The sequence below is a fragment of the Aphelocoma coerulescens genome, chromosome 26 (genome assembly GCF_041296385.1).
Source record: "Aphelocoma coerulescens isolate FSJ_1873_10779 chromosome 26, UR_Acoe_1.0, whole genome shotgun sequence".
Taxonomy (NCBI): domain Eukaryota; kingdom Metazoa; phylum Chordata; class Aves; order Passeriformes; family Corvidae; genus Aphelocoma; species Aphelocoma coerulescens.
In genome coordinates this window covers 4,246,782-4,272,114 of record NC_091039.1, presented here as the reverse complement: position 1 = coordinate 4,272,114, position 25,333 = coordinate 4,246,782, and the positions used below count along the sequence as shown (strand labels likewise).

The following is a 25,333-nucleotide window of genomic DNA, read 5'->3' as shown; positions in this document are numbered from 1 at the left end:
CTGGGGCACTTCTTGGTGCCACAATACAGGAAAGATTTAAAGCTGTTAGAAAACATCCGAGGGACAAGATGATGATGAGGGATCTAGAGGAGAAGCCATACAAGGAGCAGCTGAGGTCACTTGGCTTGTTCAGCTGGAGGAGACTGAGAGGAGACCCCAGAGGTCTGCAGCTTCCTCACGAGGGGTAGGCACCTGTCTCTGCTCTCTGTGAGCAGGCACAGGACCCAGGGAAGGGCTGGAGCTGTGCCAGGGCAGGGTCAGGCTGGAGAGCAGGGAAAGGTTCTTCCCTCAGAGGCTGCTGGGCACTGCCCAGGCTCCCCAGGGAATGGGCACGGCCCCGAGGCTGCCAGAGCTCCAGGAGCGTTTGGACAGCACTCCCAGGGGTGCACAGGGTGGGATTGTTGGGGTGTCTGTGCAGGGCCAGGAGCTGGACTGGATGGTCCTTGTGGGGTCCCTTCTGACACAGGAGATTCTGTGATTCTACCACACAGGCTATAAAACATAGAGGAAAATAAATAAAGCAGCAAAACCACATCAAGAAGTACAATTAAAACATTTCACTTAAGTTCAAAACTTATCCTTGGAGAAAAGTCAATACTAGTAAACAAATACTGCTCCCAGTGACAGACAGCTGTAAGGACTGTTCAACCCAAATAACCTTTAAATGAGATACAAAGAGAAAATAAGAAGATGCAAAATGACCACCAACTCCACGCCAGCACTTGCAAAGTGCAGACAGTATTCTCCTCACAGTTGTATGAAGAATGTACATAGGGAAATGTCACAAAAGATATAAAACAGATTCATCCTCCACCTGAATGACACCAGTCAAAATGTTATTGATGCAGTAAGTGAAGGCTTCCATGTAATTTTTCATAATTCTAGGGTCTGAGAAGGTGTCCAGTGAACCATTAGGGGACAATGTTTAGTTGAAATTAGGATGCTGAATGAGCCTAGATCTGACAGATGGAACTGCATGAGATATTGCTACAAAGATTTGCCTTAAAACCACACGTCCTTCTCTTCTCCTCAGCATCAGTCTGTGCAGTATGAGACAGTCTATTTCCATTCATATATATAATTCACATATATCATTAACTTCTACTGTTTCTAAGTACCTAAAGTTTTCCAAATCCTGTCTGAAAATTTCAGAGTCCTACCATTTTATGACTAAAGACTTCAATTCATCAGATGCACAAGAAGAAGATTTTAATGTAAAACACAAAAACATGACACATTATAATGAGCTGCCAGAAAGACTGAAAAAAAGACAGAGAAAAAAATTGCTAAGTTATCTGACAGGCCAGAGCTCTACATATCCATTTATTATGATAATGTGAAGGGCCTTCTCCCATATGAACAGCAATTTAGTAAGTTAGCTTCTGAATAAACTACAGACATAAACCCATCAAACATTAAGCCATGACAATAAACTGCATGTAGAAGACCATGGAGAAGACCAGGACCCAAATCATGATTCACAGTGACATCCTGGGGGTAAATGTGAAGCTGCCTACACTACTCTTTATGCAGGAGACGCCTCCATCAGCCTCCAGCCATCCCCTCTGCACAGGACTCTGTGCTACAGGAGCTGTGCCAGCTCCATCCTCAGGAAAACAAAGCAAACTTTACTGACATGGTGAAATTCTCACCACAGAGCAGCTGCAGGAGTGGAACAACAATAAACTGAGAATCTGGAGGTCTGGATTCTCACCTAAATAACATCTGCCTGTTAGATGAAAAAGACAGGACATCTTGCCAATACTTCGAAGCAGCAGTGAACAAAACCTCCAAGTCCTGTGGAAACATTTCATGGTACAAAATAACCCTCACCCAGGTATTATGTGAAGCCTCAAATATAACATCTGTCATCAAGCAGCAGAAAGCAGAAAGGAGGTCATTCATATTTGGCAAAAGTAATCTGGTCAGCCAAACTCCTAAAAGCCCCAGAAAGTAAAAATCTGTTTCTAGAATAAAAAAAATTTAGTATCCTTGGTTACTGTTTTTAAGTAAAACTTTGCTGCTGAAAACCTGACAACCTTTATGAAAATTCCAGTTCAGAACCTGATAAAGCCAGGCCAGTTAGCAGCAAAAGCCAATGCTGTTTTACGTTATGGGCTCTTGCTAATTAGAAATTAGACAAAGAACCAGAACAACTGTTCAGTTAGGCCTCCTATTAGTGGGATGGTTATGCCTGTGAATACCTACCAGACCTGATTTTGCAAGGTGGATTTTAAAGACCATGATACTTTGTTTATAGGAAAATGATGCTATTACTTTCTATTTTGAGTAGTGTCCTGTCCTTGAAATGGTACCATGGAACATCTGATTATAGGAAAGTTATTTTCCTGCAGATATGCAAATAATTTGCTGATGACTCAAGGAACTTCCAAGCTTAAAGCTCCCACATAACCTGATGACATCAGAAAGAACAGAAACTCACACAGGAGACAGATTATGAAAACCATGATATATAAAAGGGAAGCTTGAGTATGTTTTTCTCTCTGCTTACTTTGAGGAATCTGAAACACACCAACCCTTAGATCCCTCAAGATTCAATCTTTGAACCAGTATGAAAACAGCTGATTTAGGATAGGGAATGTCTTGAGTGTGATCTTTCTGAACCTTCCACAGGAGAAGCTGAACAGATAAACAATTCCTTTTACAACCTCTGTCTCTGCAGTGCTTTTATGTGACCTCATGCAACTCCACCATGGTTTGCTCTCTGCAGGCACCTGCACAGGTGTTATCCTGCCGCAGAGCTGACACACAACATCAATCCCAGGTAAGCACCTCTGTGCCTTTGCATTCCACCCAGATGAATCACAAATACTCTGTGTGCTGTTCACATGATAGCCTGTCACTGGAGAAGCCCAGAGCACTGGATACATCAATTACTTGACCTAATTAACACTGCAGAAAAAGAGGGGATGGTATTTTGATTCCTCCTGTTCTGACCTAGAAGAAAATCATATAAACACTGCATCTGGGAAGCAAATATAAACAAACCTATCCCACCTCCCCCAAACCAGACAAATGTTTCCTGTATTACCTTATTTAGTAAGTGAGTTAAATCAGGACTTGACCTACATTATTTATTTCCCATGCATGTGTTTGAATCAGAATTTCCAGTAGCTAAACTCTGACTAACCCCACTGCCCAGAGCTCCTTCTTCCCCCTTTTAATTCCTTGGCAATGTTGGTGATTTTTTTTTTTTTATTTCCAAATCAAATATAAGTGAGGCTTCTGGCATCCCTGAACTGTGAATAGTGACTATGGGGACTCACATTAACATTAACATCATAGAGCTGTGTCCCTCTCCATAATTTCGTTGTCAAAGGTGGCTATGCTGACAAGTGGATACAAAATGGAGAACAGAGAAAACACATGAGATAGGGAAGTGGTAAAGAAACAGGGAAAAGATCATGAGGAAGCAAGGCAGACATTTTTCTTAAAATAATGAGTTGGAGGAAGAAATAAAAGAGATTTTCTTATAAAACATTAACTGCAATGATAAAGTTCCCAATAATATTAGCAAAATTCTCTCTTTGAACTCTGGGCAAATCCAATTTTACTGCATCAGGTAATTTTGAGTGGACAGACATAACTCTACATCACATGTCATAATTATATACAAATCAACCCTTTCTATCAAGTGATTTTGTTTCTCTGACTCCAGAATTTCATCCAAACTCCTTCTTACACTTTTTAAGATATAAAAAGACAGTGGTGGAACAGAAGGCTTTTGCACAATCTAAAGGATCTCACCATAACAGAAAGTAACTTTGTTGACAAGTCTTCATGGTTACTGAAAACCAGAAAACACAATAGCAATTCAAACCATAGCTCTTTTTGTCTGCATTTATCACCAGAAAATTACTTTACAGCAGTGTAAATTGGACAAAACCCATAGTTTTAGGCTTCAGTACCACACATAGCTAAGCTGATGAAAGAGCTGGTTATCCAGAAGGAGAAGGCTGGCTCCCCTGCTGTCCTTTCCATGTGTGGTCCTGTTCCTTTTGGCAGCAGCAAGCTGATAGACTAGCTCACCACACCTTGGAGAACCTCACCCAGTGTCTCAGTCTTGAGTCTCAAGCCCTGTCCTGGTCTCAAAACAACAGTTTAAGTTTCAGTATACACTGAAACAAAGCCCAGATAAATGATGAATCAGAGATTCTGTGTTTACTTTCTTAGGAGGACTTTGTAGAGCAGACATAGCCATAACCATTGAGAGTCCAGTCTAGATGTAAAAAGAGATTCAGAAAGGAAGCTGCGATATTCATAGTCAAACCAAAGTCAAAACCAAAGTCAAAACAAAGAAACAAAACTAAGATAAATGGGACCTGTTTCTTCTGATGCCACAGCAGGGACCCCAGCATTGTATTTACTGTCTTGTACATGTACACCTGCCCCAGTCACTCCACCACAGAGAGAGCGAGCTGTGTCTGACATCCTCGAGCACAATCACCTCTTCTCAAGGCAAAGTCATACAACAAGCAAAACGAACAGGAAGCAAAAGAGTTTGCAAATTAAAGGCATTAAAAACCCTAACACACTAAGAAGTAGTTACTTTATAGATGATAACTTTTAACTGTTTACTTCTGTGTGGGCTTCAATGACTCACAGGACCTGATAAAGCCAGGCCAGTTAGTGGCATAGGACAGAGTGCCACTTTGTGTAGAGAAAGAGAAGGGTTTTGACACGGGAAGCCAAATGTTTTAAACACAAGCTTCTACAACCCATTAAGAACGTGTCTATCTTGCACTGTATTGCTAACAATTCATCTTTCTAAAGCTTGAGATCAAAAGCTAAGTGGCCTTGAACACAGATCCCTAACATTAATTATTTGCTGTGATATTCTGTACTTACTACCTGGTGAAGACACCATGGGTTCCACTCCAAAATTAGCATAACCTGCTGCACTTAATGACTCGAGACTTATGCATGCACTTGAAAGCAAACACGTGTATCTTTGATACTGCAAGGCCTTTTGAGAAGTATTGAGAAGTAGCTTATCCTCCAAATACACAGAGAAAGATCAGGACACGGGGAAATCTGTGCAGGGCGAGTAAGCTCTCTCCATCCCTCCTGGCTTGACAGCCCTGGAAGGGAACAAAACATCCTTGGGAAGTTCACAGGAACAACTCATACCAGCTTGCAAGGCTTCAGGAGCACTAGGGCTGAGATACACCGTGGCAGGCTGTTACTCACCCTGCGCTGCCCTAGCTAAGCTTTCTTATCTATTTTCCTTTCTAGTTTTAGAACAGCCCAAGGAGAAGCGCAGCGCTCGCTGAGGCGAAGGCGGGACAAGCTCGGCCCGGCCCCTCCGCCCTCACCGCCGCTCTCGCGAGACGCCGCCGCGCGGGCTCCATATTGGGGCATCTGTGCCCGGGGCCCGGAGCTCTCGCGAGCGCGGCCCTGAGGCGCCGCCGGGCTGTGCCGCCCGCGGGGAGCGGGCTCCGCGCTCGGGCTGTGCGGCGACAGCAGGGCCAGTGCCCGCCGTCAGCGCCCGGGGCTGCCTGGGCTGTGCGGGGTGTACGGGGCCGGGCGTCCGGGTCCGCCGCTCGGGCTGTGCCGCTCGGGGAGGGACGTGAGGGGCGGAGGCGGTGGCTGCGGTGTCGCCTGCGCCGTCCCACCTGCGGCGGGAGCGTGTCCCCGCCCCGCACGCCGGCGCCCCCGCCTCGCTCGCCGCTGGCCGCACGACCTCCGGCCGCGCCTCACGGGGCCATCCCGCCCCTCGTGGCACAGCCCGGGGAGGGAGAGAGGGAGGGAGAGCGGCGGGGGAAGGCGGTGACAGGGCCGCGCTCGACCTCGCCCCCCGTGCCTGTGGGAGGGGGGGCAGCGGCAGCGCGGGGCGGGGCGTGAGGGGCCAGCGGGGGCGTCGCTGCTGCGGGGCTGCCCCCACCCGGGAGCGCTGAGGGGAGGGAGCGAAAGAAGGAAGGAAGGAAGAAGTCGCTGCTGCTGTTGCTGCAGGAGGAGGAGAAGGAGGTAGTGGCGGCGGCGGTGCTGTTGCAGCCGCGGGCAGAGCCTCCCCCTCCCGCCGGGCCGGGCGGGGCGGGCTCCGCAACCGAGATGTCTCAGGAGCGGCCCAAGTTCTACCGGCAGGAGCTGAACAAGACGGTGTGGGAGGTGCCCGAGCGCTACCAGAACCTCTCCCCGGTCGGCTCCGGGGCCTACGGCTCCGTCTGGTGAGTGCTGGGAGGGGACCGGACTGTGCGGGGGAGGTCGCGTTAGGTCGCTGCCCCGCCCCTCGGCCCCCTCTGCCCTGCAGGGACCCCCGGCGGGATCCGTGCGGGGCGGGCACCGCGGCGAGCGGGGCTGGTCTGTTCCCCGGGGGTTCCTCTCCCCTAGCTCTTCACCAGCCTCCTGCAAGAGGCATTTTTCCTCCCGGGTTTACGCGCGGTGCTGCCGGGAAGCCGCAGTCTCGTCTTTGGAATGCGTCGGGGATTGCACCACATGGCAGGTGGCTCTGAAACATTTTTGCAGGGGAAGATAATAGTGTGTCGTTCCCGGCCCCCCACCCCCCCGAATGATCTCATAGGGGCATATTTCTGTGTGGTTTCTTGTAGCCAGTAGGTGAGGAGTGCAGAGGGATGGAGCCTGGTAAGCCCCCCATAGCTGGCTTTGTAGAGCTGAGGGCTTGGCAGCTCTTGTCCCAGTTTCTTTCTGGACCTGAAAGATAGATTATACTTAAGGCAATTGTATTTTTATCTGGAATTTGTTGATAAGCAAGAAGTAGAGGGAAGGCTATGAGAGCTTTTGTATCCCTGACTTGTTATAGTGGATTTACAAGCGCCGATATTGTCTTGGCAATAATAGATGAACACTGGAAGACTCGTTTTATTGCTATAGAATTACTGCAGTGTGTGCTCCCAGAGAGAGTGAAGTCCTGGTATGAGACCTGCAGAAATACAGGGAGCTTGAAGAGTTTAGTTTTTAATGCTTACCTAACAGGAACAAGCCAGGCCACATGTGTGAGGTACAATACGTCCTTAATTTGTAGCTTCTCTGCTGAAGTATGGTGGATCATTAAACATAAATGGAGCTGCATACTTTGCTTTAGTTTTAAGACAAGGTAGTATTTGAATCAGTTTGACTCCAGACTTTACCGATCATTTAGTAAAGTGTTCACAGATTACTGCCTCCTTTGACTAAGAAACATCTTTCACGTGACCATTCTGGTTTTTATTCCCTGTTCTTTGGTTCTGTCAAAGTGCGGTCAGAATTTTGAAATATGGGTGCATAATTACGTAGCTGCTTTGCTGTTGTGTTCAAGCAGGCATGCATATGTTTCTATGAACACAGTGTGCAAATTTATGTTATGAATATCATTTTTATTATAAGCAGGGATGCATGCTGCATTCTGCTAGTAAAGAAAATAAGTTGCTTTGCATGTGCTACAGTTTTAATGAAATACTCTCAGCTGATCTTAACTGGTTATAAAATTGTTGGTAAGTTGAGCTTAAATAACATGCATTTCTTAAAATGCTGCGATTGAAGTGTGCAGATGCTTGCATTTTATAAAATTAAAACAGGCTGGTCAATTTTGTAGCAAGAATAACCAGTATACATGCTGAGGTGTTTTGTTTATTTTGGTTTTTTTGAACATAATCATAGAATGATTTTGATTGGAAGGGAATAGACAGGTTTCATTTGGTGAAAGAAGGATCTTGTTGACACAGCTGATAAATACCCCTGTAAGTGTCACAGAGTTATGCAACTCCTGAAATGTAATGGGAAATTATTTTGCTTGGTGCCTTGTCCTTTGTGTTTTAAGGTTGATCCTACATCGTACACCCCATTCCCTTTGTCTTTTCCCCCTCCCTGCAATCTCTGCTGTACATATAATACTTGCAAAGTTTGTTTTCACAACCAGTAACTAAAGAGTTTGCCTCATGAAATTTCCTGTTTTGCTGTGTCAAAACTTTCAAAGATTGTGCAACTTTGTTCAGACCAAATGAAACAGTTTTGTATTGGAAGCAATTTCAGACATGTGGCACAGATTCTTTTTACAGTCCATGTTAATGGCTTCCTGTATGTTCTTCTAAAAATAGTTTTCAGAAAAGATATAGTGATATGGAAAGTATGTCAGAATTGAAAAATTCAAGAAAACAACAAAAACCTTTGCATATTTTTGGTAGTTTATTAAGCTATAAGCAGTGATGCATATTATTTAGGGTATTCCTGCAAAGACTTGCTCCGCTCTCTGTCCCTTTAGAGATTTTTTTTTCTCCCCAATAAAAAGTGACCTAGTGTCATTTGAGACTTGGAGTTTGGTGTATCCCTGTTGGGACAGTAAATAGTGGTGTTTTAGCAATCCTTAAACAAAATGGTTAAATATACTTCCATGTATGTTCAGTGCATTATTATATTCAAATGTAATCAAATTCTCTGTTGTTTTAGTTGTCAGAATGAGGCATTTGAAAATGAAGAATCTCTAGAAAGTGGAGGAGAAAATGAATAAAAAAGAAAGCATTAAGCTGGCAGATGAGTCACTTAGACTGTGGTGCTGTTGTGGGCTGCTTGACTGTGCTGTGAGTATGGCTTGGAACATGCTAATACACAAACCTGACTCTTGTGGAGTCAGTGGATGGAGGGAGAGGCATTTTCTGCAGGCAGCCTGAGTGAGACACCTGAGACATGTGCCTGAAGTGAGAGCATATATTGCAGTGTTTTCTGAAGGGTGATGTGCAGTGTTGGAAGAAGGAGGTTCCAGTGGCCAGCTCAGGTATTTTTCAGGATCCATTTTTTAAAAACTCGAAGTGTTAGAGATACAAATAGGGATTCAGTTCCAAAAACTTTGAGAAAAATCTACACGTATCCTCAGATTGATTCTTACTAAGTCACGTAACAATTGTCGTGGCATCTGTTGTTTGAAATGCTGTTTCATTCATTCTCGCAACAGTTTTGTATATTTATACAACACAGGCTTTTGCGTGCTTTTGTAACCAAGCCTACATTGGGGAAAAAAATGGTTCCTGATATATCCATTTTGTAATATTTCACGTAAGGAGGAGAGGGACCTAGACAATACAAATCTTGCAGTGGGAAGTTGCTGAACAGAGATGGGATTGATTGGTGACTCACGCTTTGGTTGGAGGATTGCTTCATTTCTTGCGTGTGCTGGAGGGAAGTCTCGACTCCTGGCATCAGTTCAGCCAGCTCTGAGCTAAGCAAAATGGTGTTTTCACAATTTTTGCCATCAGTTTCTGAGATGCTGTGAAGCACATTTGGTATATTCTTAGTTTACTTAATTGTTATATTTTTAGCAGCTGTTCTTTGTTGTATTAATGCCTTTGTAAAATAATGGGCTTGGTTTAATTGCTTTGCAAGCTATCTGTATTGCCTTAATTAATTTGGAAATAATTGAACAGCCAAGACTTACTCTTCCTCAAAATCTTGTGTAAGACTTTTTTTAGCTTTTATTTTTTTTTTTTTGGTAGACTGTCAGGTGATACAGCCCTTCCAAAACCTGTGATTTCTTCCCATTTCAATCCACAGGTGTACTAACACTGAGTCTGAATTTCTTGGATACTGAGAATTCCCAGAAAAACATTATAGATTTAAGAAATTTTAAAACATTAGGTTCCAGAGGAAATGAAATAACCCTAAATATCAGCTGTGTAGAAACAGTTCCTCCGTGGATTTCTTCTAATCCCTTATCAAAGCATGCAAGTGCCTCCAAAGCCTGTGTGTGCTTGGAGGGACGGGTGCCTGCTCCTCCAGCAAGGTGTGGTAGATCTGTGAGGAGTGATAGGAACAGAAGGGTAAAACTGAGTGGGATGGAGCAGCCATACAGGAAAGATTGGCAGAAGATGTGTGAGGAAGGGGGAGTTGAGTAGGAGAAGGGCAGGCACAGAAAAGCTGTGAGCAGAGCTCTGAAAGTGCTGGCAAGGAGTTTGCACTGTATGGGAACTTGGGATATTAAGAAGGGAAATTAGTATGAGCACGTGTCCTATAGGGAGATTTTTATTACAGCTTTCTTGGAAGCAGAAGCTAATGCAACACAGGAGAATGGTATTTGCAACTTCTATAATGTGCTGGGAGGGTAATCACTGAAATGCAAGTATAGAAGTGACTGAAGTCAATAATGAACTGTCAGGTACTAACTGTGTTTTTCTGTCTGATGAGGGGTCCATACATTAACTTGAGAGGTAGCACTAAAGAGAGTCAGTTAGCTTGGGTATTTGCAAAGGCACTAGCAATGAGCAGCATATATTTAGCAAAATAGCCTTTGCATAAAAATTAACATTCTGATTATCTAATATTTAAATAAACTGTGCTCATAAGTAACTTTGTGCGTCCTTTAGTTCCTCAGACTGCTTTGAATGTTTCTTCTAAGATCTAATTTGGATCAGTGGATAGGTTCTCTAAAATAATTGTTTTCTTCTACCTCCTGTGTTCTGGATTCAATTCAGGTTAGATCAGAATTGTAATTTTAGCCCGCTTAGGGTGAGGTGGATGCAGTACATTTGCCATAGCACATGTAAGAGGTTAAAAAAAAGTGTGATAAATTCTGAATTTGTGCTGATCTTGTTTTAAAAGGGATTTAAAACTGTGGATCATGCAATTTTTTCCTAATTGGGCTTCTTTAGCTGAAATATGATCAGTTTAATGCAGCTGTTTTAAGTCTGTGATGAAAGGCAGCTTAGTGTTCTTTAAAATGTTCTCCAGCTGACAGCTGTTCTGTAGCTCTGCACGAACCATTAACCAGTTATCTGTATTGACAGAAAAATATTCAGCATGATTTTATCTGTGGGGAAATAGTCTTCAGGCCACAAATATGACCAACCTTCGTGTTCTGACTTTAAGTCTAGACTGTGAATGTGCAGTAATACAGAATTTTCTGTCCTGGGCTTGTGCATTGTGCTGTTTAACCAGTACTGCTGATTGTAATTCCCTTGGAGGTTGTACAGCTACTACAACAGCACAGTGACTTGATATGACCCCCAAAAATGTCATTAGAAGAAAAAAAAAGTGAAATTGAAATTCATCTGAATCCTGAAAATAGCTGATCTTACGTCTGGTGGCTCTGAAATTTCAATATTTTGGAAACCGAAAGAGAAATTTGACTCTGGAGCTGTGGAGGTGGTTGAGATGCAGAGGATTCCCTTCTTTGCAAGATGAAAGAGTTACTGGTATATGCTGTATTTTGTACCTGAAATGTTTGCAAACTGGTGAAGAGTCATGACTAATTTATAACAGCATGTGTTGAATGATGATGACTATGCTTATTTTTGCTCTAAGTCCTAGAAAACACCTTACACATCAGTAAAATACTGGCACGTAATTTCAGGCCGAACTAGGGGTATTTGAGTACTGCAAGATGGTGAATTTTACCTGAGGCTGAAAAAAAAATTGAATTCTACATTTCATGAAGTATTGCCACTTAAATATTGATTTTTTTTTTTCTAGTGATGTGTGAAAACTTGACAATTTGAAATCAACATTAAAAAATGAATGCTTGATGGCTTCTTTTGTCTGCCAGGCTGAGGTGTAAAGGATAGCTTGTATGTGGAAGCAGTTGCTAAAGGGTGTTTTTTGAGCCAGTGTGATGTAGCTTGAGTAATTCAGCTCTGGCAGGTTGCTGCTCCTGTGACCTGGTGTACTCCTGTGTATTTTCCAGAGAGCTCTTTCCTCTGTGTGGATGCCCTTTATAGAAAGGGAGATGCTCTTCTCCCACTGTGCACAGTGGGTTTTTCCATTCCCTGGCAGGGCCTGGAGGAACGGTCACTGGTCATAGAAGGGTGCTGGTGTTGTGTTTTCTATTTCTCATAAACTTCACTTACCAAATTCCTTGGAAACTGGGCAAATTTGAGATAAAGAGTCTTTTTGTAGGTTTATTCCAGGTGGTTGCTTTAAAAGTAAATGACAGCTACATTTATTTCAAATAGCTCCTTTGGTGGGGTGGGTGTTGTGGCTTGCATATGCAGTTGTGGGTTTATTCTAGGACAACTCGTGTGATTTGTTTTGAGCTCCATTAGCTAAGCTTTATATTTCACACTTTACCTTTATAAATATGTAGCATTTATTTTTGCTTGATATTTATCAAGAACTATGCATACTCACTTTTAAATGGAATCAGGAGTTCACCTGAATCATAAACACAGCAGGAAAATCAACCAGTATTGTCCTTGTATGACTCTTTACTTGAGTCAAGTGTTGATTTCACATCCTCTCTTTCTCCTCCTCCTTCCTTTTGGACAGACCAGAGCTTTATAAGTTGCATAAGGAATTAATTCAGAAAATATAATTTTACAGTACAAAATATATATGTGCGTGTGTATATATATATTTTTAGTTGCTGAGTAGGATTAAATAAGTTCTTATGGACTCTTAAGAAGAAATACTATTTGTATGTACAAAGTTTCTGCTAAAGGGACAAGTTTTGGTAATGTACAGCTATGTATCATTTATTCACATGCATTTTTGTATAACAGAACTTGGGGATTGGATGTGATTTACTGAAGAAACTTAATTTCAGCTTCAATTATGATTGACAGCAGTCATAACTGATTTTATTAGGCACAAGTCTTGGATTTTTGTATGGACTTAAACCCTGAAAATAGTATTTTGAGCATAGCATTTTTTGATCAAGTGTGGGGTATGAAAGTATGTTTAGGAATTGTGATAGTATTTATAAGTACTCTTCTCTCCAGAGTTTTACTGCATAATTATGTTTAAGAGCACTTTAGACAGCAGAGTCATAAACATTTCTCTTTTTTTCAACAAGATTTCCCTTTACTGTGTGGACAAGACTCATCTTTTAAACATTTTCTGCAGAAACCAGCAGTTGTGTAAATATGTGGGGATTTTGGGTGGTGTGCAGGTTCTGGACCAGGATACCTAGAAATCATTTTCATTGGTGCAATGGTGTTGCCTGTGACTCAGTGTCTAGATAACTCCATCTAGAATAAGTGTGGATTTGAAGGCGTTCATAAAAAGTTGATTTTGTTAATTTGGTTACTCTCTGTTGCAGTTCTGCCTTTGACACAAAAACTGGTTTGCGTGTGGCTGTGAAGAAGCTCTCCCGGCCATTCCAGTCCATCATCCACGCCAAGAGGACCTACCGGGAACTGCGGCTGCTCAAGCACATGAAACACGAAAATGTGAGTTGAGGGAGAGGGTATGGAATGCTTTCCTGAAGCTGGACCGAGCATCCATCAGGATTGCATTTAAATATCTTGTTGCGGGTTTTTTTCCTAATGCTAAATGCTAAAAGGTTGTGGTAGTCCAAGGGATTATAGCTGTGGAAAATCATGCAGAATAACAAAACCAACCCTAAAAATCCCCACAATAACTCATTTTGTATTTAAAAAAATCTTAATATTTTCTAGAATAATCTCAAAATTGTTATTTAGCAAGTTCATAAGTCACTTGCATTCTCCTGGTTACTAGTAGTAAACTGCAGTTTTTGTTATGTTAAGCATTTATTTAAAGAAAGAAAATCCCAAAGCTTGTTTTTAGTGTCTTCTGGAGTGTTTTTAATAATTTTTTTTCGCCTTGCCTGTTTCAGGAAGTTATGAAGCAGACATTCACTAGATTGCTGTGGGTAAAATAGGGAGGAAAAAAGGGGTGGTGATGAAGGGGTGGAAATGAGATGGCTGTTCATACAAGCCATCCACTTAAATCATCAACAAAGAAACAAACCATAAGTGTGGCAAATGTTATGTTGAACTATTTTTTGGTAAAACTTCCATTTGGTATAGAAGACAATTGCCTGACCAGTCTCCTCTGTGTGTGACATTACCATGCCAACATATTTGTACTGCATGGTGCTGGGAGCAAATTCTATGTGCAGTGGAGTGAAAATTCTCATAACGAGCTCTTGGTAGAGCTGTCAGAGCATCAAGAAGAAAAGAAGGCTCTTGATTTCTTTTGTTCCAGTGAACTCTGACTTGACAGAAGGGAGGTACTCTTTGGACATGAACTGAGCAAAGCCAGGGTGTTTACCTAGCACAAAAAGCCAAGCAAGCATAGTTTCATTGTAAGGATCTCCTTGGCTGGTCTGTTCAGAGCTTCTGCTGTGGTACCAATGGTTATGTGGTGTGGTTTCTAACCACTGCAATCAGCAGCTGGTATCCCATAAATCATCTTGATGTTTTTAGTGTGGCTCACATCACAGGAACTTCTGATGCATGTGTGTTACTGTCAGTAGTTCTTCCTGTGTGATACCATTGTCTCAGCAGTAGAGGTAACTTTTGATCCTGCTTAATATCCATAGAACTCTCAAGTGCTTTGGGTTGGAAGGGTCCTTAAGATCATCCAGTGCCACCCCCTGCCATGAACAGGGACATCTTCCACTGGACCAAGTTGCTCCAAGCCCCATCCAACCTGGCCTTGGACATTTCTAGGGATGGGGCAGCCACAGCTGCTCTGGAAATCCATTCCAGGGCCTCGCCACCCTCACAGGGGAGAATTTCTTCCTAATACCTAGTGTAAATCTACCCTTTTTCAGTGGAAAGCCACTACCCCTTGTCCTATCATGACATGCCCTTGTGAAAAACCTCAGTAGTACCCAGGAATTTCTTTCTGGACCTTTTCTCATAGCTGAGATATTCTTCAAACAGGAAGGCTTTGATTTATCTATTGACACACAAAAAAAGGCTAATCAGGCAATGAAAATTAGTTTGTGACTACAACTGTCTGAGATTCATTAATATTTTTTGATTGGCATTGCAAAGAGCCTATGTAGCTTTAAGAGTAAGGAAGTTAAGTCATTTTTATAGAGAGAGATACATCTTATCAGTTCATCACATCATGATTTATCCGTGGGAAGTTTATCTAGGTTGTGATTTAAAAATCCTGCAGATGCAGAGATGATCAGGCCTGGTTCAGGCAGGCATATTAGTGCTATTGTCCTGACTATTCAGATCTCAGTTTTGAAGAAAAGCATTTGGTTTTATGTGGCACAGAACACACCAGCAAGCGTGGAAGATGTGGTGGTTTGAGGGGCTTGAGCATAAGGTGGTTTTTCATATCCTGTATCTAGTTCATGATGATCTTGAGCAAATAAATGGAGCTGCAGAGCACTCACGTGTGTCTGCATCAGGTTTTGAAATTCTAGGAGGCCTCGTTAGCTTGCATAAAGCACAACACTGAACAGATGGAAATTAAACATCTACTGGAATAAGTACTTCAATGCCACAAAGGATCTTAGTAACTGTATCAGAGTATGCTATAAATATATTTCACAGCTTTTCTCTTCACTGTTTTCTTTTTAGGTGATTGGCTTGTTGGATGTGTTCACCCCTGCCAAATCACTAGAAGAATTCAATGATGTGTAGGTAACTTCTCTGAAGATTGCAACAGAATATCTTTTGGATCTCCTTATGCCTCCCAGATTATGACAGAAATATTTGTCTCTTTAATTTGTCTGCCATCATTCACAAATAATCCTGAATTCCAACACAAAGTTATAGTATATCCTAAGGTATTGGACTTGTCAGACTTGTCCACTTGCTGTGTTTTACTGCCCAGTGCTGTTGGAATCACTGGATTAATTTCCTACATTACTTAAAGTGTCACGGTCTATGTTTCATTCAACAACGTGCTTTGCGACAGTCAGCCCTGCCACTGGAGATTTATAGGGGAATTTTTATCCTAATCCTATTCAAGAGATTGCTTCACAGCCCACGTGTTTGCTTTGTTCACAGGTACTTGGTGACACACCTCATGGGAGCAGATCTAAACAACATTGTGAAATGCCAGAAGCTCACTGATGACCACGTGCAGTTTCTCATTTACCAGATCCTTCGGGGACTGAAGGTGAGTGACCCTGTCATCCCTGAATGGTGACAGCTCACCGTGGGGGGTGGAAGTTCCTGGTCAATGTTACATCCTCAGAGATTCAGATGAGTACAATCTGGGGCTTCTGTAACTTCCCTAAAGTATTGTAGGATGACATTTTATTTTTGTTCTTTCACTTCTGCCTCTCTGGAGCTCTGCATCAGTAAGGTTACCTATCATTTTTATGTGTTCCTATGGGCAGAGTCTGGGAGATGGTGAACTGTGATGCCCTCTAATCTGCTCTGGCTATGAATTTTCCATTTCTTCAGTTTTGTTTACTTGTGTTGTTCCGCTCGGGTGGCAGCACTCCTGGGTGTTCCTAAGGAGAGGCAAACTGGAACACCCACCTGCTTGAAACCCACAGACACACAGCTGGTTCCTTCTGCAGACAGACTGTAGCATCTGAATTGTGTGGGCTGGGGTAGGGCAGTATTTTCTAGGGAAGAGAGGAGGAGGTGGCTACTTGGACTGTTACATAAATTTTGTCACCTTATTTTACAGTACATCCATTCAGCTGACATAATACACAGGGTGAGTATTTATTCTAAGATTGTTTCCTGTAGTGAAAGAATATCTTTAAAAAATGAAGCATAGAATTTTACAACGTGGCACCAAGAGAAACAAAAAATTTTCTGAGAATGATTTTGGTGAAATAGTAAAAGATTGAACAGGGGAAGTGGTTGTCAAGATCCATAATTTCTTTTCCTTTGTGAAATAGCTTTTTTATTAAATATAAATATGCAGCACCAGTGTTGCAATAAGCCTTTATACATTTGTGCTTATATGTGACACCTCTGAAAACCACGGGAGAGATATGTGACTCTGATAAAATAATTTATCCAAAGTTAGTATTTGCACTCAGTTAGAATCTGTATTTTTATCTCCATTTACAATTTTACCTACTTCAGACTTGTGAAACAACACATACACCACTGTTAATGCTGATGTTTAATTTTTTAGGATTTAAAACCTAGTAACCTAGCTGTTAATGAAGACTGTGAGCTAAAGGTAATGTAATTTAAAAAATCTGATTTGTTTGATTGAGATTTGAGTGAGTGCCATGCGAATGTCCCTTGCAACTAAAGTGTCAGAATAATTCCTTTTGAAAATACTTTTGTAGAAAAGCAATAATGTGCTTCCCAGCTGTAAAGAGTTGTAAGGATGTGGTACCTATTCCTGGGTTTTTAGTGATCATCATGAAAGTGAAGAGTTAACAGCTTTAGTATGTGCTTGCTTGTTTTGGAGACAAGATACCCAGACGTGATGTTGATTGTCAAGTCCTACGCTGTTCTAGCCTAGTGTCTTTTCACAGGTTGTGAAATTTGGTTTCATAATCTGTTTTTGCAGCTTTCCCACCTCTCCTCTCCCCAGTTCAGTGATTGCCTGGTTGGTTGTGCTGGGTTGTTTGCATTGTTGCCCTGCAGTAGTTGGTGTGTTCTGTGTTGTGTAGATCCTGGATTTTGGCCTGGCCCGGCACACGGATGATGAGATGACCGGGTACGTGGCCACCCGGTGGTACAGGGCTCCTGAGATCATGCTGAACTGGATGCATTACAACCAGACAGGTAATGCCTTAGGCCAGCACAAGACTTTTCTGTTTTGTCAAGTTTCTGAATTGTGGGGGAGAAAAAACAGAGGTTGTCCTTGCACGTGCTCCCTTTCATCTGATTGCATAAATTGGCAGTCTTGGTAATTATGCTTCAGAATTGGTATTTGAACCACAGTCTGTCAGATGGAAGTTAAGAATCACTGTAGTAGCATTCACAAGACTTCTTTAAATTGTAACCTTTGAAACTGCAATCAGCAAAATATTGTCAGCACTTACGCCTTGCTTTTCCTAGCAGAGTGGTTTTTAAAATAAGTGACTGGAATGTATCTGGTTGAGGAGAATGTCTGGAGCTATAGCGTGAAGAAATGATAAAAAGTGTGTAAATCTCCCATTCTTTCCTCTCCTGTTAGCCACTTCTTCACAGATTTATCTTCCTCACAGTTTCCAGTATCTTCTCTCCAGCAGTACTTGCAGATCAGGCACAGAGAAGAAAATCAAAGTCTGAGAATAGTTCTTGTACAGGAGAGCACCAAAGAAATGTGCTACCCCAATTTCATATATCACTACCTTATCTTTCTCTTTTCCCCTCCTGCACCTATATGGCTTGTCTTGTATCTTCAGTGTAATAGTTGGTGGTGGTTTGGGTAGAATTTATGTAAGTCCATTTATGCAAATCCATTCCTCAGAGTCCTCTTGAACAGGTTTCTTCCTCTTGGATGGTTTAGATTCCTCCCCAGCTCTTTGGTGTTCAGGTCATGCTATAGTCTGGAAAGAAGAGTTGCCTGATCTTGAATTCTGTTGTTTGTACAAGTTTTAGATGACACAGAACAGTATCAGTTAGCTTGCAATGTATTTCAGACTGCTTCAATGCCTAAGACTATTTAAGGATGGAGTTGTTTGCACTGGTTGGATGGGGTGATTCTGCTGAGACTGTATTTTTATGTGTCATGTTTTGTTTTCTGTTTTATTTTGTTCAGTTGATATTTGGTCAGTGGGATGCATTATGGCTGAACTGTTGACTGGAAGAACATTGTTCCCTGGCACAGACCGTATCCTTTAGAAATAATTTCTTTTTTGAAATTGAAATTAGATCTTCATTTTCACATAATTGATGAGAAAAGAACTTCTGGGTTTAGTTATGGACTTTGTTTGTTTTTAAATTAATGGCTTCTTTTACTCACAGTACAAGGAGGCAAGTTCTTGATTTTGCTGCACATCTGTTCCCCTTTATTGTCTGTTGTCATCACTAGATTTACATACTGTTTGTATCTGGGAGTTACTTTCCTTTAAGTTTATTTAAATTTATTTGTTGAGTTTGTAGCTAATACTTGCATGGATGTCTGCCAAGAATCCTCTCATGCTTCAGGTTTCTTGCAAATGTGAAGCATCCCTTCTGGCCTCTCTTCTTTTTATCCTGGAGCTATCCTGGCTGTGAAAGCAGGGGGTTTGCAGATTCTCTAGTGCCAAGGTTCTCATTAAAATTGCTCTGAAATGTTTAGGTTCCATTTCCATGCTGTAAACAGACTGTGGACCTTCTTTCACAGTGTGCTTGTACTGGTGTGAAAAATAAGGCTTGGATAAGATCTTTCCAAAGTATTTTTTTTCCTTTATCGAAGTGGACTGGGTAGGACACTTTGGCAAATTTATGAGCGGACTTTGTGAGATTTGGTCATATTTTCCCCAGGAAATTGGAAGTGAGACTTGATGCAAATTGTTAAAATTTTTGTTCAGCCACACAAGTTAGGGGTGTAATTTACTACTGGCAAGATTTTTCATTGCCTAGAAATTGGGCTTTTATTTGCCAGAGAAAATTGCATTGCCCACCTTTTACCAAAGTTTATTATTTCAACCACTGTTTGTTTATTTTAATAACTTTTGTTAATTTGTTAGTATCTATGTCAGTTAATTCAAGTATGTTAGCTCTTGATGAAAAGAAAGCTGGTGTTGGAATTGCTGCCTTTTGTTTAATGTTACCTCCAGAAACCATCTGGATTCCAAAACTCACTCCTGAGGAGAAGCTCTCATTCCAGCTCTTACAGTGTCACCTCCCTTTTGAATGTGCTTTAACTTTATCCTCTCCTCTTTTTCTGCTTGACTCCATCTCATAATTTCTCTCTAAATTTGTTGAATTTGTTGTACTGTACTGTGTAGTCATCTCTGCTGTATTTTTCTGTTGTCAGAGACAGAAACTGAATTAAACAAAAGCTGGTATATTTTTATCTGTTGATTCAGCATATGTAGGTTGGTTTGGACAGATTTTTTTGTTTCTTTTAAGAAAAACTGAGATACCAGGAATTGTTCATTCAAACAAAGCAAAAGTCTTGAAGCTGTTGCCATTGTTTGACCCTAGCAACAGTGACACTTTAGATTTTAAAGAACTTGACACTTGCAACTAAAATACTTGCTAATAGGATTTGCAATGTGTGAGAAATGCTGCATGATTTTATTTTCTGGTTTTTGTGAATTGAACAAAATGGTGATTTTTCCAAGTCTGAGAAGTTTTTTCTCCAACTCTGTTTTTAGTTGTAAATTAAAGCCACTAATATCTGCAGTGCAAAATGAAGTTTACTCCTAGGATCTAATTTGTTTGCTTTATCATAATAAGGTACTTCACTAATTTATCCTTCCCAGCAGATGCTTGTGATGATTTACTTTAAATGCTCAATTTCTTTTGCAAATGGCAGTAATGCTTTTTAATTAAATGCTTTTTCTGTTCTGAGTTGCTTAGATTTAAGAAAAACAGACCCAATCCTTTCCCATCTTAAACAAAACTCTGTAGTACTGTAATTCTTCCAGTCCTTCTGTGTGGTTCCCCACTTTGTCTGTGCTTTTTGATCATGAGGTTAAAACTAAAAGGGGGGGAGCAGGGCTGGTTCTGAATCTTGTTTGTGCATGGAACACTTACCCAAGGTTTAGAAAGGACCCAGGCTGGCAGCTTTCACTCCAGTTTTGCTGACATCTAAAGATAGTAAGCAGAATTAAGATGGGTCAGTTCTAGTTACTTCCTGTCTTGGAAGGCTCTTTGAAATCTTTATATATGCATTATTTTAGGAGAAAGTTGAAGGAGTTTTCCAGGTTCAGATCCTGTTGGGTAGTTCTGGGCTCTTAATAATTTCATTGTACCCACAGATTTGCAGAGGCTCTTGTTCCTCCTGTAGTGTCACTGTGCAGCTGCTGACTTACTGACTTTGGAATTAATATTAACATGAATAACTCAAGGTATGTTTGCCTTGTCTCCAGTAGCCAAGGATGTGGTATATCCAAATCCACTGCAGTTCTACAAAATTCCCTGTGCACTTGGAGGCAATATGTGACTTTGTGTTGCTGGAATCTGCTCCTGTTTGACAACTGAAAATTTGAAGTAGTTCTTGCTTTTTGGTCTCAAGATGTAAATTTTCTCAACTCTGTAGCTTTACATTTCCAAAATTAGAGTGACAGAATATGTAATGGCTTCCCAGGATGATCATCCCCCCTGTTCAGATGGTTCTCTTGTTTGAAGTGTTGGTCCCTTTCAGCAAGGATTTAGCAGAAATGCTCTGATGTTATTTACAGTCCATCACATATTTCTTTGTACAGCCTGGGGATGCTCCTGTTCAGTACAGGTAAGCTGTAAGCTCCTTTAATCAGGTAAGTAATAAAGTTGTACTCTGAAATTATGATCTTCAATGCTGTCTGTGATGATTATGCCACTGATAAATTAATATTGAGTTTAAACTTCTGAATCTGTAGAGATTCTGAACACAGCTGTAATTGTCTTAAAGCAAGAATTGAGATACTCCTACAAAAAACCCGTGTTTAATTTGGGCTTAGCTGTGCAGGATTGCTGAAGTACTTCTAAATTACAACTGAATGTAAGGTAATTGAATTATTCCTGTTGTAATCTATGGGTAGAAGTATTTGAATGAAAGATGGATTTCTAATACTGGTAAAATCTGTGCCAGGGGGTGGAGAAGGGATCAAGACTGTGGGAAAGAAGTCAGAGACCAAAAAGGAGGTGATGAAAATCAGAGTCCTTCAGGCACTGGACTCTGATCCTTGTGAGTCCCTTCCAACTCAACATATTCTGTGATTCTGTGCATGGGAGGCTTAGCTGAGGCTTTCTTGTTGGTGTATGTGTCTTATGCCAAGATCAGTTTCTGTTAAACACATATATGAAATTTTTACATCTCTTGTAATGTGAATGATTCATACAAGTAAGTAGGAAAGTTGCTTTGTTTGACAATTTGACTTGCATAAAATCATATAAAGTAAAAATAAGAATATCTAGATTTTTCTTGTACTAGTTTAATTTTTCTGTATGTTTTAAGTTGACTGTTTTCCTTTAAACTCTGAAGAGTGTTTTTATTACTATTTTTATTCAGTAGTATGAAACTTCCATGATAACTAACTAGTCTGAAATTACATATTCTTCTGATACAACTTATTCTTGCTTGTGGTGGCAGCTAAAACAACTTTGACCTTTGCTTTGCCTGGATAAACTTTTACAGTCTTGTGAGATTTGCTGCTGGTGGTGATGGCAGGTTATTTTCTGACTTTTAGAATCCTTCATCAGTCCTTGGGAGTACCTTGAAGATGGCACTTGGGGTTTGCATGCTGTGCTTTCCTTCTCCATGCACTTGTGGTGGTGTTTTTCTTCTGCTTTGCATTTACTAACTCTCTTTCCTGTCTTTAATTGCTTGTGGCTCATTTCTCTGGGATGTGATGGGTCGTCTAGTTAAAGAATGCTGCAGTTCAGCAGGCCTAAAACCAGAAGCAGGGTTGGGTTTTGGCATGGCTGTGGCAGTGCCAGTTCCATATTCTGTGGCTTTTCTTGTTCATCTGAGAAGTATCTTCCAGTAGCAAACAGGGCAGCAAAATTGTTGGCACACCTGTGCACAGGCTTTTAAATGCCTTCAAAATAAATATTTAAACTGAGCTGTGGCATGTTAGCATTCTAAAATTTGCACTTCAACTGTTGCTTGTACAAGAATAAGTGAAAGATGTAAGAACTATTTTAAATAGCTCTGAAGAAAATCTAATTTAAATGAGCCAGTTGTGGTTAGTAGAGTGTCCTTTGCTAATTCTGCAGCGGTGGATATTCTGATTTCATTTTCAGCATTGACAGTTCAGCGTTAGCAATTCAGCTATGCTAAATACAACTAAGTATTGGATTTACTCTTAGATTTTGAGTGTTTTGAGTAGCTAGAAGTTTGCCAAGTAACTTGACAAGTGAGAAATTAATTCAGCTGTTCTGACAAAGTGCTATTTCCAGGGCTCTTAATTAATTTGATATATAAAACTTCAGACCAAAGTTTACCTCAAAAGGTGAAGGTTTTAGCAAAGCATTGATGATTTCCTATATATAGAGTTTGCCAGTATTGCAGGAACTCTGAGTCCTTTTTTTCTAGTTTTTTTTTTTAAACAGGTGACAGTTTTTGAAGTTCTTGTAGTACTCAAAAGATACTCTGAGAAGGAACTGCATCTGTATCTTAAGTGCTCAGGAAGGCATTGATCCCAGAAAAGAAGACTCACTAAAAAAATTTCTGTAACTACTTTGGTGTCATTTTAAAGGCAAATATAAACATTACAGACAGTCTGACATCCCTGTGGAGGATAATCCAGGGAAGAAGGGAGATTATGCATTGATGGTTTTAAAAAGGATACTTTGTGTCTCCTTAGTGCCTTGAGACTTAGATGTAAAACAGTGTCTTTGATGGATTTTTCCCCCCCTCAATTGTGTGTTTTGTCACCTAGGCCTTGTTAAAGGGGACAGCTCAGACTGGCTTGTGGCCTGCTGGGAGCTCTGTTCCTGGTAAACATTCTTTCCATCTGCAGTGTCCAATCCTGAGAGCTTTCCACAGAGATGTATTAAACCTGAGCCCATGTTCTGTTTCTCCCTGCTGCTCCAGCCAGGTCTGTAGGGCAGAAGGGGTGTTCAGGTGCTTTGATCCCCCTGCCCTGATGGTCCCCAGGAGGTGCCAGGGCAGGACCCTGTGCCAACTGCAGCAGCTCAGCTGCCCTGGCCATGGGCAGGGTGTGCCCATGCTGAAGTGATGCTGTAGGGTACAAGCAGGGTCCAGTCATTTCTTTACCTTCGGAGTTTTACCAGTGGCTGAATTAGCCTGGAAGGTGTTCACAAAAAGCCTTGACTTTCTTCTTAATATTAGTGCCTACCCTTTTCAGCCTTCTGCTTTACTTCAGCTGTCACTAATGCAACCTAATCCTGCTAACTGCAGCTTGTTGTGGGGCCTGAGGGGGTGAAGGGAGCATGGAGATTCAGCCTTTGCCAGTGGGGCAAAAGATTTCTGCTCCAAAATAGTTCAGGACGCAGTGCCCGATTCAATGCATGTGGGGTGTCTGTAGACAAGATGTTCAATCTGTCTGATACAGAGAGAGCTCAGCTATATTCAGTTGTAAACAAGAGGAATGAATATGGTTTACCTAAAATAGCTTTTCAGTCAAGGCCTTGGCAGGAATTAATTTTCAACATTAATAGGGTGATGTGTTGCACTTTTCATTTTGATTTCTCCCAGCATTTTCCTTTATGGTCCATCATTAGATATTGATCAGTTGAAGCTCATTTTGAGACTCGTTGGAACCCCAGGGCCTGAGCTTTTGAAGAAAATCTCCTCAGAGTCTGTGAGTTTACACTTTGATTGTAATATCTGCCCTTTCAGAAGTCCCAAGTTTGTGTGTTGTTCTCCTGTAGTCTATCTGTAGAATGTGTTGGGATTTATTTTCTGTTATTTTTCTTCCTTTGTAATTCTTTGCTCTTGGATGGCTTTAAGTTCTTATGCTTTGTGTATCTGATCTTTATTCCTCTTACCTCTGCCCATGGTATGATTTCATCCTTTCATATTCTCATTTTACTGCTTCGTGACTTTTCTCTCAGTTTATGGGTTTATGCTTTGTGATCCCAGGTGTTACTGGGGAAGTTTTTTTCACAGCTAAGAGCTTGAGGCTTGTCTCAGTTATTATTTCTCCAGATTGCATACCCAGGGGTCTTTCTAAATAGGAGCAGGTGTGTTATCTTCTAAACACACACAGTCCCTTCTGTAGTGTGATTAATTTCTGAAACACTGCTGCCACTATCTTTGTTTTTGTAGCATAAAATGCCTTTTAGGTGCCGTTCTGTAGCAGCTATTGCAGGGCACACAGTAGAGTCTGCTGAGCATATAACTACTTGTGCTATGTAGGATGTTGCTGTATGGGGCCCTTTTACCAAGGGAACAGCAAAAAGGCTTCCTGCAGTCCCCTTTTGGGAGGGTGACCTCTAGCACAGCACAGCAAGTGGCTGAAAATAATCCTGAATTGTGAACTTGTGCAAAGACAGTGTGAAATGGCCTTTAATTCTACCTGTTCCTGAAGGTAGAGTGAATAAATCAGTGCCAGGGATTAGCAGGTGAATGCACAGTGAGCACTGAGGTCACTGCTGTTTGTGAGGTGCAGCAGAGGATCAGAGCTGTGGAAAGTGGTGATAAGATTATGTTGTGCTGCAGCTTAATGTTCTTGTAACAGTGACTGTAAATACAAATGTGAGATTAGCCTTGAATAACACCTGCTGAAGGTACATGTGCAGTGCAAATTGGAATAAATTGGTCAACTTGCTGGATATCCCACCAATGTAAAAAGCCCTGGGATGTTCCACCTTTGGAGAGGTTAGAGCTGAATAGCCCAGACTGATTTGGTTGCCCTGTGAACTGACCTTAAGGCTGCTCTGGTGTTTGAAGTACAGGGGGATTAGCAAGAGACAGAAGATGGAAGGTTGACTAAATTAAGCAAAAGATTAATTTGCATATGTAAGTTGAAGTGGGTCTTTTTTAACTATTATTGCACAATAAAAATAATAATTGCTCTTATCCAGGTCTGAAACAAGAGTCTGTTTTAAAAAAAAAAAAACAAAAAGCAGTAAAATACTGTTTCTACTCTTTTTTTTTTTCCATTGTATGGGGAAAGCAAAACTCTTGAATGTTTGATGGTTTTTAGTGTGTCACTATAACAAATTCTGGTTTTCTG

The 25,333-nt window shown here is 41.3% G+C and overlaps 1 protein-coding gene across 3 annotated transcripts in view; it reads left to right on the top strand.

The window, feature by feature from the left end:
• Positions 1-5,858: 5,858 nt before the first annotated feature.
• The window catches only part of MAPK14 (mitogen-activated protein kinase 14), a 24,427-nt gene continuing 4,952 nt past the window's right edge, over positions 5,859-25,333 (top strand). Inside the window, exons 1-9 of one of the 3 annotated variants that reach the window (XM_068995591.1) lie at positions 5,859-6,188; positions 12,980-13,109; positions 15,225-15,283; positions 15,657-15,768; positions 16,291-16,320; positions 16,750-16,797; positions 17,240-17,354; positions 18,316-18,387; positions 23,877-23,956. In XM_068995591.1, coding sequence (XP_068851692.1) covers positions 6,073-6,188; positions 12,980-13,109; positions 15,225-15,283; positions 15,657-15,768; positions 16,291-16,320; positions 16,750-16,797; positions 17,240-17,354; positions 18,316-18,387; positions 23,877-23,956 — 762 coding nt within the window. In that variant the 5' untranslated portion in view covers positions 5,859-6,072. The remainder of the gene's footprint in view (positions 6,189-12,979; positions 13,110-15,224; positions 15,284-15,656; positions 15,769-16,290; positions 16,321-16,749; positions 16,798-17,239; positions 17,355-18,315; positions 18,388-23,876; positions 23,957-25,333) is intronic. The other 2 variants (XM_068995589.1, XM_068995590.1) reach the window with 2 other exon arrangements.